At 50.8% G+C, this 21,782-nt stretch overlaps 3 protein-coding genes across 3 annotated transcripts; 1 reads left to right on the plus strand and 2 right to left on the minus strand.

The window, feature by feature from the left end:
* Positions 1 to 7,861: 7,861 nt before the first annotated feature.
* On the minus strand, positions 7,862 to 9,677 carry cfap184 (cilia and flagella associated protein 184). Its single transcript, XM_029257486.1, has one exon. The coding sequence runs from the start codon at positions 9,374 to 9,376 to the stop codon at positions 7,985 to 7,987; it is 1,392 nt and encodes a 463-aa protein (XP_029113319.1). The 5' UTR covers positions 9,377 to 9,677; the 3' UTR covers positions 7,862 to 7,984.
* Positions 9,678 to 9,702: 25 nt separating this feature from the next.
* On the plus strand, positions 9,703 to 17,904 carry tada2b (transcriptional adaptor 2B). The gene is made up of 2 exons (XM_029257477.1): positions 9,703 to 10,030; positions 10,770 to 17,904. The coding sequence occupies exons 1-2, from the start codon at positions 9,761 to 9,763 to the stop codon at positions 11,940 to 11,942; spliced, it is 1,443 nt and encodes a 480-aa protein (XP_029113310.1). The 5' UTR covers positions 9,703 to 9,760; the 3' UTR covers positions 11,943 to 17,904.
* Positions 17,905 to 18,010: 106 nt separating this feature from the next.
* grpel1 (GrpE-like 1, mitochondrial) lies at positions 18,011 to 21,372 on the minus strand. Its single transcript, XM_029254768.1, has 4 exons — positions 21,273 to 21,372; positions 20,032 to 20,203; positions 19,501 to 19,582; positions 18,011 to 19,283 (listed from the first exon to the last, which is right to left on the minus strand). Exons 1-4 carry the CDS (start codon positions 21,338 to 21,340, stop codon positions 18,937 to 18,939), a joined length of 669 nt encoding a protein of 222 aa, XP_029110601.1. The 5' UTR covers positions 21,341 to 21,372; the 3' UTR covers positions 18,011 to 18,936.
* Between the last annotated feature and the right edge of the window lie 410 nt (positions 21,373 to 21,782).

Genomic DNA, 21,782 nt, shown 5'->3' on the forward strand with positions numbered 1-21,782 from the left:
TAATAATAATAATATGTACATTTACCTTTTATTATTAGTAAAATTCAGGTGACATTTCAGTTCTCTATCTTCCTCATAGTAAAGATTAAACCTAAGTGCAGTAACTGTGATGTATACTGACCATAGTGGTCACAAAATCCATAGCAAACTACAGGACAGGTGAGGTGAGGTGAGGTGCATTCTGGGAAGGCTGCTAAGAGCCAACTTATCGATTTAATCCCAATTCTGAGGCTAAGCATCGTTCACAGTACCGGTCTGCACTTCTGTAAAATACGTAGAGAAGATGAGATGTATGTAAAAACGACGAGATATTAATTAAGACGAGGTATTAACGTGACTCAGCTCTGCCCGCACCGAGTCCATGTGTCAGGTTGAGAGAGAACAGGGTGTTGGATCGGTCTGAAGGTGGAGGATGAGCAAAGACACAGTGGGAGATGTCAAAGGACCTGTAAAACATCGCTGGGTCGCCGACTCGGAAACATCTCTCCGCCCGTCACCCCCAGCCGTCCCACGCATATAAAAGTTATTTCTCGCTCGCTGTCGCTGACAGGGCGGCAGCGTGTCGAGCGCCAGCGGTGTCGCAGCCCGACCACTTCTGTACACGTGTCACGATGGTGCGAAGCCCATCGCGGTGAAGCAATGTAACGGTGCTCAAACCGAGTGCTACTTTACCACGCTTGGATGTGTCGGAGGGACACGCAGGTCGCCGCTCTACCACTTGCGTACAGCTGCTACCGTAGTGGTTAGAGCAGCTCCTTTTGACCCGAAGGTCGCAGGTTCAAATCCCACCTTCAGCCGCAGTTCCCTTAAACAAGGTACTTACCCTGAAGGGCTCCAGTAAAATGACCCAGCTGTACAAACGGGTAAATAACGTCTAATGAACATTCTAAGTTCATTTGGAGAAAAGAATAAATGCAACAATTATAAAGGGAATTTGATTGGTGAGATTGAGACAAGTGTGGAGCTGCTGCAGGGTGACTTTACCACAGTACACCGAGTTTACCTTGGACCACTGACTTCGCACTTGGCTTCTCCCCGTGTGTGTGTGTGTGTGTGTGTGAGTGAGAGAGACACACACTGACTGATCACTGCTGGCAGTACAGAGTAAAGCCTTCCCTCACACAACGGCCTCATTCGCGCCACGGAAACAGCCCGTTGTGCGAGTTGCCGTTCTGCGGGGTTCCGTGTACCGTCATTTCTCAGAGGAGGAATAATAAAGAGGGGAATGCGGACAAAACTCGAGTCGCCAAAAGTACACAGAAACAACACTAATTTATTAAGGAATAAGAGTTAAATCGCCGACACTTTTCTAAACACTTCGAGGGAAAAAACTGGATTATTTCTAGTTTTAAGATTCACTGCGAATAACGAAGAGAACTCGTGGAAGTGAAACTTGGGAAAAGAGGCGCCCATTTACTTCTTCCCGCTCTTACTCTCTCGGGGTCACGAGCAGCGACTTCCGGACTTGGGCACTTCCGGACTTGGGAGGAAACTCGTGGCCCCGCAGCGCCACCTGCTGTTCGCCCCACGACACGACGCGTTAAGTTTTACCTCACTGGTACCGAGGTACCGTACGCGGTTTTCCTCACGTCCTGGGAACGGACTCGCTGCCTGTCGCGTTCAATCACTTTTACTGGCGTTTATTTCTCCTTTTTCTAATCAAGTGTAGTTGTCACAAACCGTCTCTTAACGACAGAAAGCACAGTACAGTACTACTACTGAGTTAGTACTACATTAATTATTAATACTACGGTACTACGGCACTGACTGATGATGGCAGAGGAAACTGCACGTCAATAAATGAAACACACACACACAGTGCTGCAGAGCATGAGAAATACACTGAAAATGGTGTAAAAGCACGGTCACACATCCAGCTGGAGTACTCACTGTGAAAGTTGAATGTGCAGGTAAACGGATCGGACTTTTTTTTTTTTATTTAATAAAGTCATCAATAATACACACAACCAATGAAACAAACCCAACACCATTTTCCTACAGTTGGTCAACAAAATAATTACCAAACAACCACATTTTCAGAACCGCTCATCCCATACAGGGTCGCGGGGGGCCGGAGCCTAACCCAGCAACACAGGGCGTAAGGCCGGAGGGGGAGGGGACACACCCGGGACGGGACGCCGGTCCGTCGCAAGGCACCCCAAGCGGGACTCGAACCCCAGACCCACCGGAGAGCAGGACTGCGGTCCAACCCACTGCGCCACTGCGCCACCGCACCCCCCACCAAACAACCATATTACATAAAATACATCATCAAGACAGTCTTTCCCGTAACAATCCCCTTTCTGGCTTCAAAAAATACAACTGACCCCTCGTGTCTTCCCCACGCCAACATAGCCGCAGAAGGACTGTCCCCCAATAGCAGCTCGACCGAAGTCGTCGTATCCATATACATGCTTCCTTCAAAACACATAAAATACTTCTGAAGTACAATATGAATATAAAACTTGATCATACCCCTAAAAACAGACAAATAAATACAAAACTTTTACTTTGTCGCTCGGCACATCTGAGTGTATTCGTGAACATCCCCGTGTGCGTGTGACCGGAGCGCAAGGTTCCACCCAAACGGTTGCGGGATCTCGATCGCAGACTCAACGCGCCTTTTCCTCCTCATCTTCCTGCTTCTTTGCTCCTCGGATCACAGCCGTCGCTGCTCTTGGAACACGGGCCGCGAACGGCCTTTCGGAGCGCAAAACTTGCGCTCGCGACCTCCCCCGCTTCGCACCACGACCGCGGGCGGCTCTTCGGACCAAGAACCGCGTTCTTCGAACCTCGGGCCCGCTCCCAGAATGAGCCCTCCTCCCCCCCCCCCCCGTGTGCGATCCCCACGTCGGCCTCTCCTGGAACCCCGTCCTGTGCGTTTCCTCCTCTGCGTCCCGCCAGCCTCGCTGAAAAGCCACTGGAAACCATGGCGACAGCAGGCGGCTCTCACACCTTGGCCTAAGCGAGGAGCTCATGGCCCCCCATCCCTAACCCCTAACCCTAACCCTAACCCGTAACCCTAACCCCTAACCCTAACCTTAACTCCTAACCCTAATCATAACCCTAACCCAACCCTAACCCCTAACCCCCCAGGCACATGTACGAAATGACGGAAGTACAGGCAGATGCGCTAAAATACACTTCCTGACATGAGGGAGGAGAACCTGGAACTCATGAGAAGCAGTTAAAAATCAGACATATAGTATTACTTCACAGTCCATGTTGTGCGTCAGTGAATTTGTCCAACCCAGTTTACACGGTTGCGTCCTTTACTATGGTAACTCCTCTTGCTTACCTTGCTAAAATACGTATTTTAGTCAGTTTTAATGAGGTTTCAGGGATTTTTCATCCAGCAAGTAGCTTCTGTCCTGTATACTTTATGAGTCCTAAACACCCTCGTGATTTCTCTTGGATCATGTTGGGAACGCAAGAGCAGAGTTAAGATGAAGCAGGTGCACAGTGACACACACACTAAAGGCAGCTGGGGGGGGCTGAGCAGTTGTTGATCCATGGTCAGCTCCTGAGAGTATTACTGCTGGAACCTGAGCAGTTCCTGGTCACTTGTCTTTGTCATCTCTCTGGGTCCACATCTTGGTCCCATCCTTCTGTTTCACTTTGGGTCCTTATCAATTAGCAGTCACTGCAACCCTTTGTTCCACCACATCTGTACTTGGTTTCCTAAGTTGCACTTATGTCTCACTCTGCTGATGAGATCCAAACCCTTATGTCCACCTTCAGACATTACAGTAAACTGCATGTGTCCTCATGGACAGATGGAATGCAATTACTTACCCATTCATACAGCTCGCTGACTTCAATGCAGGGTAAATACTTTATTCAAGGGCACTACAGCTGAACGTGGGATTCAAACCTACAACCTCTGGGGCCAAAGGCAGCAGCTCTAACTGCTACGCTGCCAGCTGTCCCCTTTTCGGACTCGACTGTTATATGGAGACCCAAGCAATGAGTAGAAGGAAAGACGATTCCAGACACTTTGCAAAAGCTCCTTTAATGGTTACAAGTGTGACGTCACTGTGAAAGCAAAGAGGCCCAGAAGCCACAGAACATGTTAATACGAGTTGTACAGTTATACTGCTGCTATTAACATTGCTCGTAAGTGAAGCATCTCAATTAGACTGGATGTTTTCACAGAAGAATGGCGTTACCAATCGCACCGATCAGCCAAAAGGTCCCCGGATCAACATACGCAAATCGCTGCTCGCGACACAATCTATATGCGGTCTTCTCGCACGATTAAACATCTCCGATGGCCTCCGCTTCACCTGATCACACTTCTGTTGTTTACTGCTCTACTGCTGCAGCTCTTGCCTTCGGTTCATATAACATTCGTTTTAAAAGGTACAACTTCATTCGGTTGCACGAACACAAAACAGCATCTAAGCAGTAGATTTAATAAATGCGCTGAATGAAATTAATGTCAAATATAGACACACAAAGTTGAGAGAAAAGCCGTAGCTCTGCGTCGCATTAAACATCACACATTTTCGTCAATCTGTTCGACCCCATGTCTGCGTGGAGGCCGCAGGGGTTATTAAAAAATACGCTTGTCCAGGTATTTTATGACTTTTTGAACCCATTCCTGCTCTGGACTGACGCAGATTTCCTTTGATCTTCTGGTGTAAAAGCTGAAAAATAATATTTGACTTCTTTCAGAGTGTAACAGATGTGTATAAACTAGGATCACACTGAATGTGTTCAGGTATATTTGTGGGTAAATGGTGGAGTAAAGTGAAGCCTGTAGAACTTGTTCAGAAAATTAAGAAAAATAATAATTACATAATTCCTTTTTTAGGGCAGTCCGGTCTGGTCTGTGAATAACTCGTGATGAACTTCTTGTTGATATCTCGTTCAAAGTAGTCAAAACAACATTCTGCCGGTTCGTTGGCCCCTGTGCAGAAATTGAACGTGGACTGAATTAAAACATCCATTAAAACCTGTACACATATGTACTTGTAGTAAAACACAGTACATTTAGCTGGCACTTTCTCTAAAGCAACTGACAATGTTCTACTCCTTACAGTTATGTACTCATGTACACAGCTGGGTAATTTTACTGGAGTAATTTAGGGTAAGTACCTTGCTGGGGACTACTACAGCAGGAGGTGGGATTTGAATCCGTAACCTTTGGGTCCATAAACACCCATTTCTAATATTTGTTAATATTTTCTTTGTCCCCAGCAGAAGGAGGAGGAGGAGGAAGAGATGATGAGGCCGCGTGATGCCCGCAGTAAATACGGTATAATACACTAGTTAGTACTCGTAAATTAAAGGCGCGCAAAACACAGAGAGCCTGTCAGAGGCAGTTCGCGCGCGCAGCTCTGCTTCGGGAAAGTGTTACACTCACTGTTACAGTGTTGCAGTGTTGCAGTGTTGTTGTGACACTGACTGACTGCACAGCGCGCTGTACTTCCGCGCCAATACGGGCGGATCCTGCGCTTCGCCAGCGATACCGAGTAACGGAGCTTCCCGGTGCTGTGAGCGCGAGACCACGTAACGGGTTTTAGCTTTGTTTATTTATTTGTTTATTTATTTATTTATTTATTTATTTAAGGTTTTTGAACGTCGGAAAAGATGAATTGACACATTTTTACATGTCCACTTGAAATGTGCGGAACCACACACCGGATCTGGGCTGGTGGTAATCCCGAAAAAGAGCAGAAAAACTGTGTAAACAGCGTAAACAGCGTAAACAGCTGTGCTGTGTGCGAGAGGGAGAATTTTGAGTGGAAAAACTGTTAGAAAGTAGAATTTTAACTTTTTACCATTTCACATTTAGTCATATTTACACGCGTCTCGTGTCAGTGTTTGTGGTTTTTAACAGTGAGAACGACAGAGTGCAAAAGTTTAACAAACACTTCGGTTACCGGTAACAGGCGGTTTTTCCAGCCGGTTCCGCAGCGCCACCTGCTGGTCGTTCGGCGACTGCAAGAAACTCGCGTTTCTCCTTCGGGTCTCCGGAGCTTTTAGAAAATCTCACATCAGCACAACATGGCTTTTGTGTGATTGAGACATGTTTCTGCTTCGAGCTCACACCCAGTGAGAGCAGCTTGTCTTTCTCTCTCTCACACACACACACACACACACACACACACACACACACACACCCTGGGGAAATACCACATATATTCAAAGCACATGTGGCAGGGTGGTCAAAAACAAGACTCAACTACAATAAAACATCAGTAGATAATTTTGTTTTGTAGAAAATGTTTCTATTTCATTAATTGTCCATTAAGCAACAATTAAAAAGGACGATATTAATTGTTCCACATCTTTTACAGGTAATAAATGATACACGGTCAATTGCTCGTTACCGGTGTGGAAATGATAGTTCGCGATGTGATTTGTAATGTTTACTGCAGTCGGCGACACTCGAACAGGCGTCGTCCAAACGTCCAGGGAATCATCGCAAGATTAAATGTTGTTTGTCGTTGGATCACAATACGAAGCAGTCCCACTTGTTCCAGCGTCAATAGACCTTCATGCGCCGAACACAGAAACAACGCAATGAATTTGTCGCTATTAGGATGTCAAACTTTCAGTCTGAGGCTGAAAATCTTCGCAGTCACTTTTCAGGAGTGTCGGTTTCTACGCGCACTTCGCAGAGCATCTTCCACAGAGCAAAACAAAAGAGAGAAGAAAAATCCGAGGCCGCAGCCGGAATGAGACGTGCGAAGAGTGGCCTCTCGCTATAAGTTATTCATTATGATCCAGTGGTAACGTTAGTGAGAGAAGATGGGAAGGGCCTCATCGCAGCAGTGAGGCGAACGAGCGAAAGTGTCGAAATCCTTCATACGCAGCAGTAAAGGACTGAGAAGATCTCGATTTGCACCAAGTACATCATGTCAGTAAGACGCTGGGCCACAAACAGGTCATTTTCACAGTGAACTAACTGAGCAAGAGGTGACATTAACGTGAGGGAAAATGTCAGCACGGTAAGTGAATAAAAGTAACGTGGTAAGTGTGTGTTCCCTGCCCTCAAGCTGTGGTGTGTGCGCTGGTGCAAAGGTGACGGCAGAGGACAAAACTATTCTTTCATACCGTTTTATTACACCGTCAGCGTCACGCCGCGACGACTCGTCCGGTGTCTTCAGGAGCCGCGTGGAAACTCCTCGAAGCCCCACGGAACCGACGTTACGTGACGCTCGATTACACTCATCCAGGTAAACGTAACGGTTCGACCCGAGTGCGTGGAGCCCCCTTCGGCGTTACTATCACTCCACTAGAACACGGTGCATATCGCAATCGCAAACACATCCACGCCGGGAACGATCACCTACCCGTACCATACTGTGCACGCTCGCTGTCATGTGCGGCACGTAAAATCGCACTTGCATCTTTACCACGTTTTCCACTGCGAAACATGCTAAAGGGAACTAAGTGAAAGTTTGGGGCAGCAGGGGGCGCAGCGGTTAGAGGTTCCACCCTGCACTCACAGGGCTCGAGTTAAAATCCCACCTCGATCAAGGTACTTCAATTACCCTGCTCTGTAAACGGGTAAATCGGTGTAAGTGACTTTGGAGGAAGTGCCCGATTTACATTGACGTGGGGGGTGCGGTGGCGCAGCGGGTCGGACCGGGTCCCGCTCTCCGGTGGGTCTGGGGTTCGAGTCCCGCTTGGGGTGCCTTGCGACGGACTGGCGTCCCGTCCCGGGTGCGTCCCCTCTTCCTCCTCCTCCGGCCTTACGCCCCGTGTTGCCGGGTTAGGCTCCGGCTCCCCGCGACCCCGTATGGGACAAGTGGTTTCAGACGGTGTGTGCGTGTTACATTGACATGTATTCATTTGTCACTTTTCTCCAAAGCGACGAACATCTGAGAGAAAAATACAACAAACGCATGGCATCCTACATCCGACACACTAATAATACATACATACATGTTATGTAATAATGTACATACATGATAATGCCTCTCGCTTTCTGTGTCAATGCGTGTGTGTGCGCGCACGTGCATGCACGCGTCTACTCCTTGCCCTTGGCCTGCTGCAGTTTCCTCTTGACGCTGGAGCAGTGCGCCGTGAGCTCGGCGTGTCTCCGCTTGAGGGCGTCCAGCCGTTGCTCGAGCTCCTCGATGGCGCTCACCTTGTCCTCCCAGTCGCGCAGCAGCGTGATGTTTCCCAGCATGCCGCAGCGCCGGCGCAGCCGCTGGTTGTCGGCGCGCAGGCCGTCCCGCGCCTGCTTGGTGTGCGCGAGCGCGTCTCGCGCCCCGCCCAGCGCCGCCTCCGCGTCGGCCAGCTGCGCCCGGCGGGCCTCGTTCTCCTCGGCGACAAAGTGCAGCTTCTCCCTGAGGTGCGTGAGCACCTGCACCGTGCTCGTGATCTTCTTGCGCAGCCGCAGCAGCTCCTCGCCGCGCTCCTCCATCTTCTCCGCGTACGTCTGGTTCTCGATCTTCAGCTGCTCCAAGTCGATGAAGTGCAGGCCGCCGGCGAGCTCCTCCTTGCCCCGCAGCGCCGCCTCGTAGCGCCGCACCTGTCTCCAGAGGCGCACGTTGTCGAGGCGCGCGCGCACCAGCTCCTTTTCCCTGCGCTGCTCCGCCTCCTGGATCTGCTGCACCTGGGCCTGCGCCGCCTGCCTGCCCACGCGCCGCGCCAGCGCCTCGGTCGCCACGTCCCGCTTGAGGGCCTGCAGGGCGCGCCACTCGCTCTCCACGCGCTCCAGCTTCTCCCGCGCCTGCAGACGGAGCTGCTCGGCCTGCCGCCCGTGGCTCTCGGCGTCCCGCTCGTACTGCCCCCTCAGCTCCTCGATGGCGGCCACGCACCTGCGGTAGCGCCGCTCCGGCTCCGCCGCGTCCTTCTGGGGCTCGGCCCGCGCCTCCTCTCCTGTCTTGCGCCAGAGGAGCTCCGCCAGCCTGGCCTGCAGCTGGCCGTTGAGCTGCGTGAGACGCTCCCTTTCGTCCTGCAGCTGGCGCAGGGTGTTCGCGACCTCCTCCTCGTCCGTGTCCGGTGCCTTCTCCTGCGGGGCCGCCTCCGTGTCGCCGGCGGGTTTGCCGAGGCCCGCATCCTCCGGCGCGAGCCCTGGAAGCTGCTCGGTCCCGCCCCCTTCCAGCAGCAGGCGGTCACCGGGGCGCAGCTCGTCCTCCCTGTCGCCGCCCTCATCCGCCGCCTCCTCATCTTCGTCGGCGTCGAGCGCCAGCCCCTCGCTGTCTACCGGCCACCCCCCCCGCAGTTCCTCTTCTGCATCCTCAGATCCACTTTGATGACCTTCTGACCCCCCCTGGCTCTGCTCCAGGACGCCTCCTGCGGCTGCGGCTTCGGCTTCCTCCGGGGCACCGTTGCTGTCCTCGGTGCTCTCTTCCGTTTGTGGCTGTTCCTCCGCGCCCTCCTCGGCGCGCTCTGAGCCATCCTCCCTCTCCATGGTAAATCAGTGTCCGGCACCTGTTACTCGCGCTGACCAGCGGCGATCTCAAAACTCTCTCACAAACTTTCCCTGTTCGCCGCCTAAACTGGAAAGCAACGACTTTTGGACGACAGTAGAACTTTCCCGAGCGGGATAAAACGCCGGGAAAAAGTGCGCGGGCAGTGAAATTTGCCACTTTAAAAAGGCATTGGAACGCCGAGCTGCGCTTCCTCCGCTGGCGTTTTCGGTTGTCTTGGAAACGCGGACACTCGGCCAATGAGAGCGGACCGGCGCCTTCTTGTTAATATTAATGAGACGCAGTAGGCGGAGCCAGGACGTACTAGTGCGCATGCGCAGGCTGCGAGGCACTGCTGCTTCCAACAACAAGCAGGAGCCAGCAACATGGCCGACCTGGGGAAGAAGTACTGCGTGAACTGCCTGGCGGACGTGACGAATCTGCGGCTCCGCTGCACTGACTGCCAGGATATCGAACTGTGTCCCGAGTGCTTCTCCGCGGGGGCCGAGATTGGCAACCATCGGCGATGGCACGGCTACCAGCAAGTGGACGGCGGCCGCTTCACTCTGTGGGGTCCCGAGGCGGAGGGAGGATGGACGAGCAGGGAAGAGCAGCTGCTGCTCGATGCCATCGAACAGTACGGCTTCGGCAACTGGGTGGGTAGGAGGAGCGCGCCCGGGCTAACGCGGGCTAACGCGGGCTAACGGCAGCTGTCAAGTCCACACACAGGGACTCGTAACTCACTGCACATGTCATGATAACCGAGAGCTCTCTCTCTCTCTCTCTCTCTCTCTCGCTCTGTGTGCGCGCGCTGCACTTCACTCACTGTCACTCGTTTGAGCTCCACACACACAAACGTGAATATATTACGTTTATTCTCTATGCTCGTTCTCCTTCTGCGCGACTGCGGCACTTCTGGGAAGTTTTGTGTAATTATATTAATGTCATCAACACTGTTATTTAGTTAACTACACAGACAGAGCCAACTTCACAGCGCTCTTTTCCCATCAACGCCGCGCTGAGGTAATTTTTACTCTCAGGAGTTGAGGGTAAGCGCCTCACCTTCCCATTCTGAAGCGAAACCCGAACGGCTGCGCCCCCTGCTGGCGCCGGAAGGGACGCGGGCGGGGCCGCGGATCCCCATGTGCCGCTCGCGTACGGCTCGCGTGCGGCTCGTTGCAGACCCCCGGCGTTTATCCCATGATTTTCTCTTCTCTCGATGGCGAGTTGAGCGCTTCCTTGAGGAGAAACCGCACCGCCGCTGCTGAGGATAAAATACCGATATATGTAGTATATGATATAATGCGGTATCGTGCCCATGTGTGCTGGTGCGACGCCTACGTGCGTCGGCTGCCCCGCCGTTGCTTTTCCTCTAACGGCTCCGTGCCGTTTCAGGAGGACATGGCGACTCACGTGGGGGCGTCGCGGACGCCGCAGGAGGTCATGGACCACTACGTGAGCATGTACATCCACGGCAACCTGGGCAAGGCCTGCATCCCCGACAGCATCCCGAACCGGGTGACGGACCACACGTGCCCGAACGGCGGCCCCCTCTCGCCCAGCCTGACCACGCCCCTGCCCCCGCTGGACATCTCCGTCGCCGAGCAGCAGCAGCTGGGCTACATGCCGCTGCGGGACGACTACGAGATCGAGTACGACCAGGACGCCGAGAAGCTCATCAGCGGCCTGTCGGTGAACTACGACGACGACGACGTGGAGATCGAGATGAAGCGCGCCCACGTGGACATGTACGTGCGCAAACTGCGCGAGCGCCAGCGACGCAAGAACATCGCGCGGGACTACAATCTGGTTCCCGCCTTCCTGGGCAAGGACAAGAAGGACAAGGAGAAGGAGAAGCCGGCCCTCGGGGGCGGAGCGAGCGGAGCCGCGGCGGGAGGGGGCGGAGCCGGCGGAGCGGCGGCGGCGTCATCGACGGCACCCTCCGCGACGGCGGGTTCGTCCGGCGCGCCGCCCGCGCCCAAGCGCAAGATCACGAAGGAGGAGAAGGAGCAGCGGCTGAAGCTGCGCGCGCTTTGCCAGTTCATGGCGCACAGGGAGTTTGAGGAGTTCTTCGAGAACATGCACAAGGAGCGCGTGCTGCGGGCCAAGGTGCGAGAGCTGCAGCGCTACCGCCGCAACGGCATCACCAAGCTCGACGAGTCGGCCGAGTACGAGGCGGCACGCCACAAGCGCGAGAAGCGCAAGGAGAATAAGAGTGTGGCACAGTCCAAGCGGGGGAGCGGCGCTGGGGCGGGGGCGGGGGGCGGGACCGCCGGGGGCGGCACCGCCGGCATCAAGGAGGAGGGCAAGGACAGCGAGTTCTCCGCCATCGAGAACCTCTCGGGCTTCGAGCTGCTGTCGGACCGCGAGAAGGTACTGTGCACGTCGCTCAACCTGAGCCCCATGCGGTACGTGACCGTGAAGACCATCATCATCAAAGACCACCTGCAGAAGCGGCAGGGCATCCCTGCCAAGAGCCGCCTGCCCAGCTACCTGGACAAGGTCCTCAAAAAGAGGATCCTGAACTTCCTGACGGAAAGCGGCTGGATTTCGCGTGACTCCTCCTAGTGGCCGCCCTCCTCTGTGTTTGTGCACCTGACCGCGCCGCACGGGTTCCACGGGTCCTACGCCAGACTGCTCGAGTCGAATGCCTTTCGGAGGGTCTTCACACTTACTTTTGTACCCCGGCCATCTCCTGTAAATATAATGTGTACGTAGTTTAAAAAAAATAATAAATAAAAAGGACTATTTGTTTTTGAGAAAAGTGAAAAAGTGCACAAAAAGAAGAAAGTATATATTTTTGGATGATGCGAAAAGAGCCGCGAGTGTACGCTGCTGTCCCAGGGGGGTGGGGGCGCACTCCACGCCGCACTCCCGCCTGTCGACGCTGTGCCTACAGAGAACGTTGTCGCTCTTCTCCGAGCTGGACTGCAGAGGGCGCTGTTTACAGACTCTGTGTCCTGCTGCACATGGCTCAGATTACCCAGGATGCTTTTCTGTGCACACTGCTGTACTATGTTGTTTCCACGGTTCTGATCCGAGCTGTGCTGTCTCTCTCTGCTGGGTCGTGCGCCGGGTTCTGGACACTGAACGAGAGTCATTTTGAGAGTTATGTTGACATTTTTCAGGTATGAAGAAGAGAATTTTCAGTGTCAGCCTTTACAGCTCAGTGTTTTGGCAGCTCAGTCCTTGTCCATTATGACTTTTCTAGACGCCACCGTGACTCTGGACGCTTCGGGAAGAGCAGGGATGATGGGCTTCTGTCCGCACAAGAGTCACCTAATGCCCTGCTCGGGCTCCCACGTGTCCCTTGGACGTGTCCCTTGCAGTTCCGACAGAGACAATGAACCTGAAGGTCACGTGGAGTCTCATTACTGTGAGAAACAAAACTTTTTTTAAGGAAGATGCTTTAACGTTTTGCAATGGGCATTAAGCTTTTACACTATTTCTAAAAGCACAAGGAAGAAAAGCTGAAGTTTGCCAAACAGACGTATTTTGTTGGATGTCGGCTTTTGTCTGCTTCCAGGCTCCTCTACGTTGTTCGTGCGGTGAATCGTGACACTCAGTCGTGATGATGCTCCTTCTGTGGTCAGTGTCCAAAAGCACGTGTGTCCTTACTGGCTGCTCCGCTGCGTACGAATCCGCCCCTTAAACGGGCCGCTTGTTTTGTCCAGACGGCTGTCGGAGACTGAGCTGCGTCTCTGTAGCGGTTTGTCTGCTAGAGTAACAGTGTCTCGATGTTTGCGGTGTCGCTGTCCCTCTTGCTGAGGCTTGTATTTGTTTCTTGTGCAATTGTGTGTGTGTGTGTGTGTGTGTGTGTGTGTGTGTGTTCTGCAAGGCTCGGTTACAAAACACTTGCATCTTTACAGCCCTCGTGGAACACGGGAGGCTCGTGTGGCTGCTGAACAATCCCCGTGTTTTTGGTGGGTCGCGCACTAGAAAAGGCGCTGGGCTGTGTATGATTTTGAGCTCTAACGTCGCTGCGGCTGCAAGGCGGTTCACTACGGTTCACTACACTATACAGCGCTGGGGGTTGAAAGTGCTGCTCCCTCCTGCCTCTGCGTGTGACAAGCGTGTAACAGGATGAGGTCTGGAAACGCAGGATGCTGAGGTCACCTACTGGCAGGTGCCTTGTCACTGCTCTCCTGCAGAGCTTCAGGAAGTGTTAACATCTCTGAATTCATGTTTCTCCAGTTTTCACTGCCGATGGAATGAAACAGACATGGAGCAAAGAGGGACACAGCGGTGCGAGAAGAAATGCTGCTGCTTTCCAGGCTCTATAGTTTGTTTAGCTTTTGATCTCTTTTGGTGTCTCTGAGAAGTGGAGCTGTTGGTGCAGTGGAGACACGGGTTCCGGAACAGTGTTGGTTCACGAGCAGGTCGCCCTCTCCAACAGCGGTTCCTCTCCCCGGTGTGAAGAGCTGCAGGGGATGTGGACCCACACGGGTTTTGCAGTCGGTCCGGAAGGCACTGGGACGTTGCTCAGTGGATTGGGAGCGAGGGGAGCCCAGACTTGGTGTGTTATGGAGACGACCTGCGAGAGGTAGGACCCTATAACACGGTCACTCACCTCCCTCCTGTGTGTGTGTATGAGCACTAGCCCTAGGGGGAAGGTGTCTGAACAGATCAGGAGCCTCTGACCCTGTGTCCCCAGTGAAGGAGAGCTTTCCTGACCAGAGCAGTTGTGTGTGTGTGTGTGTGTGTGTGTGTGTGTGTGTGTGTGTTACTGAAGGTCAGCTGGTGGCAGTGGGGTTTAGACACCACATGTAAGGTTCAGGGATTTAACTGGACTTCAAAATATTAGCGGTATTGTGCCAAAAAATACTTGTAAAACCTAAAAGTAAAAGACACCTATAAACCCTCTGTATTCTAAACATTTTTTGTGTTCACAGCCCCAACATTAGTGGGCACAACCATTCGTAGAGGAGTGCGTTCTGTCCTTCCGTGCTCTTTGTTGGGGTTTCTCTTGTACCTTCCTGTGCAGAGCTCGGTGTGTGTGTGTGTGTGTGTGTGTGTGTGTGTGTGTGTGTGGGTGTGGGTGGGTCTGTGCTGCACTTCAAGCCGCTCCCTGTTCTCCTTGCCGTGCGTGAATCGCTTTGCAAGCGTCCCACTGACCTGAACTCGAACGCGCAAGGCCCCACACGCACTGCCAGTGACGCTGAACGCTAATCAGTGAACTCCCAGCAGTAGATGTTTGCCGTTGCTTCTCCAGTTCAGTTTGTTTGCCAGTGAAAGGTCGGCATTGTGAAAAAGCTCTTATTTCTTTCCTTCCCAAAGACACCAACTTTGATAGAATATCTGCTAATTTTTCAGGTTTTAAAAGATACTTTTTCCTCCCAGCCCTGTCTCAGAAAAACAAGCATCTATTTTCTTGCACATTATCAGTGTGGACGTATACAAAATGTCAGTAATGCATTTCAAATCCACATATTAATAATTCGTTAATTTATGAGAGTTCCAAGTCATAGGCAAGAAAGAAAAAATGCTTTGTCATTGGAAATGCTTTAGGTTTCTATGTTGTTTCATTGGCATTTTGTCAAATATTTTAGAAAATATTTTTTGTAAAAACAGAAAAATATTATAAATGCTGACCTGTGAAATGTAAAGTATTTTATTTCAGGAAGACATTTTATAAGTTTTATAATAAAACTGAAAAAAAGAACTAAAAATGGAAAGTGTTGAAGAAGCCTTCCGTGTCGTCGTCTCAGCATGCCGTAAACACGTCCCTGTCTGCGTCGCGTGTGCGTAGCGACTCAAGGCCTTGTACAGTTAGTGTTGTGAGGAAGGCTTCCTTCGTTCTTCACTTCGTTGTTGCACATGACAAGGTGTCATTACATGTTTTGTATTAAAGTTCACATTACTGTACGTGTGCTGCTGCTCCTCTTTGTTCTCCAGGTCCTGCTCTGTGTGTTAAGCTCAGTAAGGTGTTGTTCTACACCCGTTGGATTCACATATTTCATGAAGAACTTTACTTCACTCACTTTGATTCAGCGAACAGGTCCATGTGGTGACTACAAATGGACACACCAGGCACTGGTAAGACATTAATGGTTTTCCATGCAGATAGGTAAGTGAGGCCAACACCTTCGCCTGCGCTTTCCTCGGGGACAGACGGGCGGTAACTTACAAATCCAGGTCACGTTACAAATGCTATCCAGTAAGGTGTGGCTCACATACAAGCTAGAGTCCTTGCAATGCTTCTCTGACTTTCTCAGATGCTCAGACTCAGGTTTCTTACTTGGAAACCAGAAGAGCCAGAGTGTAGTCCGGAAGAAAGCGGAGCAAGGTCTCACAGTTGGGAGAGACTCCTGTCTTCAGGACCGCACTCTGAACCAGATTCCTCTCTACGAACTGGGGGCTCAATTAGGTAATCAATAGCTATGCCAACTAGACGCAGCAGTTTGCTTGTTCTTGTTCAGTAGAAAAGCTGCTTGCTTTCCTCTCTGTACCGCTACACTACCAAATTATCCCTTTTCTGGAAACCTTCAGCGTGAACTTGGACAGCCCACACGAGGAGGAATCGGATATGACCGTAGTAACCTCGAGCTGGTGGACTGCCTGAAATTTGAAGGCCTGTAGTGGAATACCAACCGATATTCCAAGCACTGGTGTCCTTCGTGGTGTACAGCCAGTGGAGAAGGCAACGGCGATGCTTGGTACAGACGAACTCTCCAGCAGATACTGCCAGTATCGGGTTAGAACCACCCACTCGGTAGCCAAACATTCCTTCTCAATGGTACTATAGCACTGCTGCCTTGGTGACAGTTTTTAGCTGATATTTAAAATAAGGAGGTTCTTCCTCTACCTTCCAGGACAGGATGGGCCTCAACACCCCTGCCCAGGTCAGCTGGCTATAGCAAAAAAGGGGGGGGAATCAGGCCCTAGTTCTACAGGTGTACCAGTAGCAGGTCCTGAGTTTTCATGATTACCCACCACTAAATAGGACCTCACCTACTTTTTCATCTTGGGCCTAAGTGTTGAACAAGCAGAGATGGCTGCTAACTTTGAGACTGGAACTGGCCTTTGCTCAAGGGGAACCCCAGATACCGAACCTTGCGGCTCCAAGCTGTACACCTTGTTGGGTTCACTGTGAGCCCAACCTGCCTCAGTGACTTCAGGATGGTTCTGAAATGTATCAGATGGTGCTGCTGGTTGGTGCATTACTCAGTGATGTCACCTTAGTGTGCAGAAGTTCAGGCTGCCTGGGGGGTGGAGGGACTTATAAGACCTTGAAATATGGTGAGGTCTTGTGAAATCCAAATGGAAGACTGATAAACTAGTGTAAACCAAAGAGTTGAGAAACCCCTGATCTACTTACATGATGGAAATGAGAGAATTAGCAAGTAGCCCTTGGTTATGTCCATTGTCCAAAAAACTGAGATAAACCAAGATTGCCCAACAGCTCATCCACCCAGAGAATAGGGTAAGCATCAAATTTTGTGACTCTTCATGTTGCTCAACACAGAAACAAACCAAGCTAACCTGATAAGGTTGAAGCTGTATTGAACTATTCCACGGGGTTGTAGATCCCTACTATTACTATCATTTTACTGCTTCACTACCTTTTATTTCCGAACAGAGACAATAGTGGCGATTTTGATCCAACTGAATCACCTAAGGCATCATCCCCAACTTGGTGTGTGACCGTAAAGAGGCACAGTACTCTGTCAGTTTGCCACAATCCTGGAATTCAGCTTTCTGTGAGAATTGGGTGACATCAGTGACCCTAGCTGTAAATGAAAGCTCGAAACTGTACCTGCTCCACTTGAACATGTAAAATCAATGTTTGTAATTGACTGTATATTGGTGCCTCACAACCATTACATTTTGGACATTAAAAACAAGGTTACTTCTGTGCTAGACAACATATTAAGGCAGTCAGGGGTGGCCTATTATCCTTGTTCAGTTTCATTTTCACGTTTACATATGCTTTTTTTGGTCACGCAGCAAGCACTAGCCAGTCCTGTATGAAAGCTATTTCTACCACCTACAAGCCTTGCGAATGCTGCCAGAAGCTTTGAGCTGCTAAGCTGTTCTGAAAAAAGGACATCCATTGTCCTGTTACCAAAAATAGAGCCGGTCATGACCATTTATTCAGTCTCCAAAATACCTGTAAATCGTGTTTTAAAGTCCATTTGTTAGATGGCAGTACAAGGAACCTTGGCAACACCGAAATGTTCATACAGTACCACCTTCTTCCCTCCATTTTTTTCATACAATCCCACTCTTTCAAAGTTTTGTATTTTCTGTGGCTAAATCCTCAAAATGTACAGTGCCGGAACATCAGTTTCAATTTGGAATGTTTATGGAAAAGAGGAAAGAAAAAAATAAACTGGCATTATAATCATATTTTAAGAGTTTATACTGCATACTCGCTCCTCACCTTACCACTACAACTAGGACTGAAGTTTGTATGCAACTCATTTTGTTCATAACTCTGAAGTCCCTTTAAACCACTATAAGGTTTAATAATACACACACACACACTTTCAGAACCGCTTGTCCCATACGGGGTCACGGGGAACCGGAGCCTAACCCGGCAACTCAGGGCGTAAGGCTGGAGGGGGAGGGGACACACCCAGGACGGGACGCCAGTCCATCGCAAGGCACCCCAAGCGGGACTCGAACCCCAGACCCACCGGAGAGCAGGACTGTGGTCCAACCCACTGCGCCACCGCACCCCCAGGTTTAATAATACAAATGTCCAATTTATGTATGAGTTAAGTTCTATAAAAACCAGGGATATAATATAAACTATATTAGACTAATACTATTAAGAAATATTTTGACTTTGAACTACATGAAAACTGAGACTGACAAAGAATATATCCAAAACTGATGTGTAACATGAGGAGCCAGTGCTACCCACCTCTACTACTTTTTACACAAAGATCCTTCTTCAGTGTTGTAGCAAAGCACTTGACTGCAATATGTGACTGACAATGCACTTGCACAGGCCTTTAAATATATTGTATCTTACCACAGAAAGGGGTTTACAGCGTCAAGATTTAATTAATACGCAAATTTGACCTACCTAGTCAATGGCCGTGTGTAATCTGTAAATGCCACACACCTGTACTGTGCTTTACACATAAAGACCCATTTGTGCACCTCATGTACGAGCAGTTCGGTTGCTTCCTTAACAGCAGTCAGTAATTTCACAATTTATTATGAGAACTCAAAGACACTGCTTATGGAATCAGCCTTAATTTGTCGCATTTTCAAAAAGACCTCGAAGAAGGTCTGAGGACCACCAGCCCGGTGTTCCGTTCTTTTTCTGGTTCAGAGAACTAATCTGGGTAATTAGACACAGTAAGCAGGTGTTATAATCCATTTACATCTGGGAGGATGTAAGATAATGGGAACAAGAACACTGACTCGAAAAACTACAGTTCTGTGCAGATCTTGTGTTCTAGAAAGAAGTTGTTACCGTACAGCTGAGGTGATATCCAGACAAACATTGTTGGTCGGTTGCAGGATTTCTTCCACTGTAAAGGCGCCAGACAAAAGTATCTAACGTGTTCCATCAAAACCTGCAGATCATGTTGCCACGGAGAAGTCGTTAAGGCGCTTTCACCACACCCACAAGGGCTGGCCTGAGGGTGCGGCCATGCAATTTGTAGCCCACCTTGGTGACCATGGCAACTGTGCCTGGCTCTTTACCCTCCACAGGGGTGTGAAAGAGGGCCTCATGTTCATAGGGGTCAAACTTCTGCCCCTCAGGGTTGAGCTTCACCAGCCCATGCTTGGTGAACACCTTCTGGATCTGAACCTCTGTCATAACCAGCCCATCGTACAGGTTCTTCAGGTGGGGGTTGTTCTCCGTCACCTCCTGTTTGGGAACGCTCTCTGTCGCCTTCTCCAGGATATCGGCGACTTCCACCAGATCTTTACAGAACCCCTGAATGCCTGGCGAGATTGGTAAACATCGTTATTTTCATCACCACTGCACCAGCGGCAGCGTACAGCGCTTCGGAAATTACTAACGTAGTATAAGTACAGCAGCACTTAAAGCGTCTGCCCTTCAATAAATTCATATGAAGATTTTGCTGATGTAATAAAGGAACCGGAGACGCAACCAGATGCTGAAAAAAGTAAGGGGAGCCATTCTTTCCCTCGTTTTTACCGTATAACTTTGCATCTTCCACCATCTTCTGAGTGCGAAGCCGGAGGTTTTCCGTGTCTGCCAACGCCCGCTTGTACTTGTCCTGTTTACACATGAAAACACTTATGAAAACCTTGCTCATTTTCTCATTGCTTTCCTGAGGCTTTTTATAAATGACATTTTACCAGTTTATAATGCTCAACATTTTACTGCAGCAAAAGTACTACAGCAAGCGATTCACCTGACAGGTTAACAGCCTTCAGGTCAGCGTCTCTAACCGTCAGGCTTTTTCATCCCATCAACTGCTTTGCCTTCAAGAGGTGGACTCAGCAGAAGTATAACGCAAATAATTTTAACTAAGAAATTCAACAATAAAAATTAATTTAAAAAATTAAGCAAACAAACAAATGAATGCTTAATTCCAGAAAGCCATGCTTTCTAACCACAGTCTGCCATTAACTGAGCGCTGGAGACCAGGAAGATCTGAGGCTCGAGCCCTGCCCGGATGCAGCGATCGGCACGAGCAGGCTGCCCCGAGGAGGGCGCTCTCACCGTCATGTCCTTCAGCTGCTCCTCCAACTGCGCCTTCTCCTCGGCCCGCGCCCTGTCTGCCACGCCGGGTTCCGCCTTCGGCGCCCCGCCGTCCTCCTCCGCGCTCGGCCCGTTGCTCTTCTGCTGGGCAGCCGTACACAGCGGCCGAGGCGCGGTCCTGAAAAAGACGGGGCTGCGAGAAGATAGAGGGCAAGACAGTAGGTGGCGTAGCGGTTAGAGCTGCCTCTGGACTTGAAGGACCTAGGTTCAAATTCCACCTCCCTTCTGCAGTACCCTTGATCAAGGTGCATACTGGGACACGACAGAGTAAAAATTACCCTGCTGTATAAATGGGTAAATAGTGTTCTGAAGAAAAGTGTCGTGGCAAAATGAATTAATGTATGAAAACAGCGACACTTTGCTGTCCCACTCCAAGGCTCCAGCAGCATGGCCCAGCCCAGCTCATCAGGTGGTATGCTGTCAAAGGACACACGTAATAACTCTACTCTCAGGTGGGGTAAGACTTTGGACCCAAAGGACACAGGTTCAAATCCCACCTCCTCCTGCGATACAGTAAACATTACCGAGCTGTATAAGTAAGCGGCTTAAGGCCGCAAGTCGCTCTGGAGAAAAGTGACCCATCGATGAACTCATGATGGGAAAGGTGACAGCGCTGCTTGTGACGTCACTGCGAGTCCGTTTGCTTGGCCTCGAGCGCCAAGTTGCGCCTTCTGTCATCATCATGCAGCGCTCGCCACGCACGTGCACCACGGAACGGGAGAACGCGCCGGAGGACCGAGCAACGGCCACAAAGGACCTGACAACCGAGTTGTTGTCGCAGGCAGGAAGGGACACCCCCGGGGGGGCCATATTATTTATATTATAAATATAATAATAATATATTATCGCAGCATTACGGTTACGTTACGGTCCGGTTACAGTGAGTTACCCGCCGGGGGCCCGCCACAGCACCGGTCATAAGAGTTCATCTGCGGCACCTGTAACGGACACGTATCGGCTGGCGACACACCGAAAAGAACTGAAGGAGTGCCGCGGCGGCCGTGTGAAATGTCGTAATCAATCAATGTGAACAATCATTCACATTGTCTATACTCACACGACGTCGTCGTCGTCATTAGCCTTCCTTACTACCTGAGTTCACCACTTACTTTTACCGCCTACATCACAAACCATTCATTTCGTTCCCCCACAACTAAGAGCGACCCCTCGACGGAAAATGTAGTTTATAGCAAAATCATTACCGCAAGAGAAGAGAGGATGCTACGACAGAGTAACTCTGCCTCGCCGCCCGCACACACCAGCTCGCCATTTTCACTCGCTCTGCACGTCACACATACTCCGCATGAGCTCTTTGCGGAACGGGGTCCATTAGAGATGACGTTGCGACAACATCCAATCGCAGACGCGGCTTTAGGACCCGCCCTTAAAGGAGGACCAATGATGATGCACTTCGCGCGACCGCTTGACTGCGGGTTCGGTTGAGAGCGAACGGAGCGGTCGGAACGCAGCACGTGACCAAGGACGAGCGCCGACGCACCAAGGTGGCGCGGCGGCCACGCGCTGAGCCGCGACGAGGGAGCGCGCGCGCGCGACTTGGCGCCGCGATTAACGGCAGAGCTGCGCGCGCCGTTAATTAAATTAATGAGAGCAGCGGTTCGTGTTCTTATTCTTATTGTCGTCTCCGATACGTTTAATGACATAACAGCTCTTTAATAAACGTGCTCGTCTCATCTCGTTTCTCACTACGGCCT

Source organism: Scleropages formosus, chromosome 1 (assembly GCF_900964775.1).
Source record: "Scleropages formosus chromosome 1, fSclFor1.1, whole genome shotgun sequence".
Lineage (NCBI taxonomy): Eukaryota > Metazoa > Chordata > Actinopteri > Osteoglossiformes > Osteoglossidae > Scleropages > Scleropages formosus.

What these genes read in the sequence shown, in the direction of transcription:
- grpel1 (XM_029254768.1), bottom strand. Translation starts at nt 21,340, where the DNA reads ATGGCGAGCTGGTGTGTGCGGGCGGCGAGGCAGAGTTACTCTGTCGTA. An exon ending in AGCAGCTGAAGGACATGACG is followed by an intron (nt 19,583 to 20,031) that starts GTGAGAGCGCCC and finishes ATGTGTAAACAG; the next exon opens with GACAAGTACAAGCGGGCGTT. An exon ending in GGAAGATGCAAAGTTATACG is followed by an intron (nt 19,284 to 19,500) that starts GTAAAAACGAGG and finishes CAATCTCGCCAG; the next exon opens with GCATTCAGGGGTTCTGTAAA.
- cfap184 (XM_029257486.1), bottom strand. Translation starts at nt 9,376, where the DNA reads ATGGAGAGGGAGGATGGCTCAGAGCGCGCCGAGGAGGGCGCGGAGGAA.
- tada2b (XM_029257477.1), top strand. Translation starts at nt 9,761, where the DNA reads ATGGCCGACCTGGGGAAGAAGTACTGCGTGAACTGCCTGGCGGACGTG. An exon ending in AGTACGGCTTCGGCAACTGG is followed by an intron (nt 10,031 to 10,769) that starts GTGGGTAGGAGG and finishes GTGCCGTTTCAG; the next exon opens with GAGGACATGGCGACTCACGT.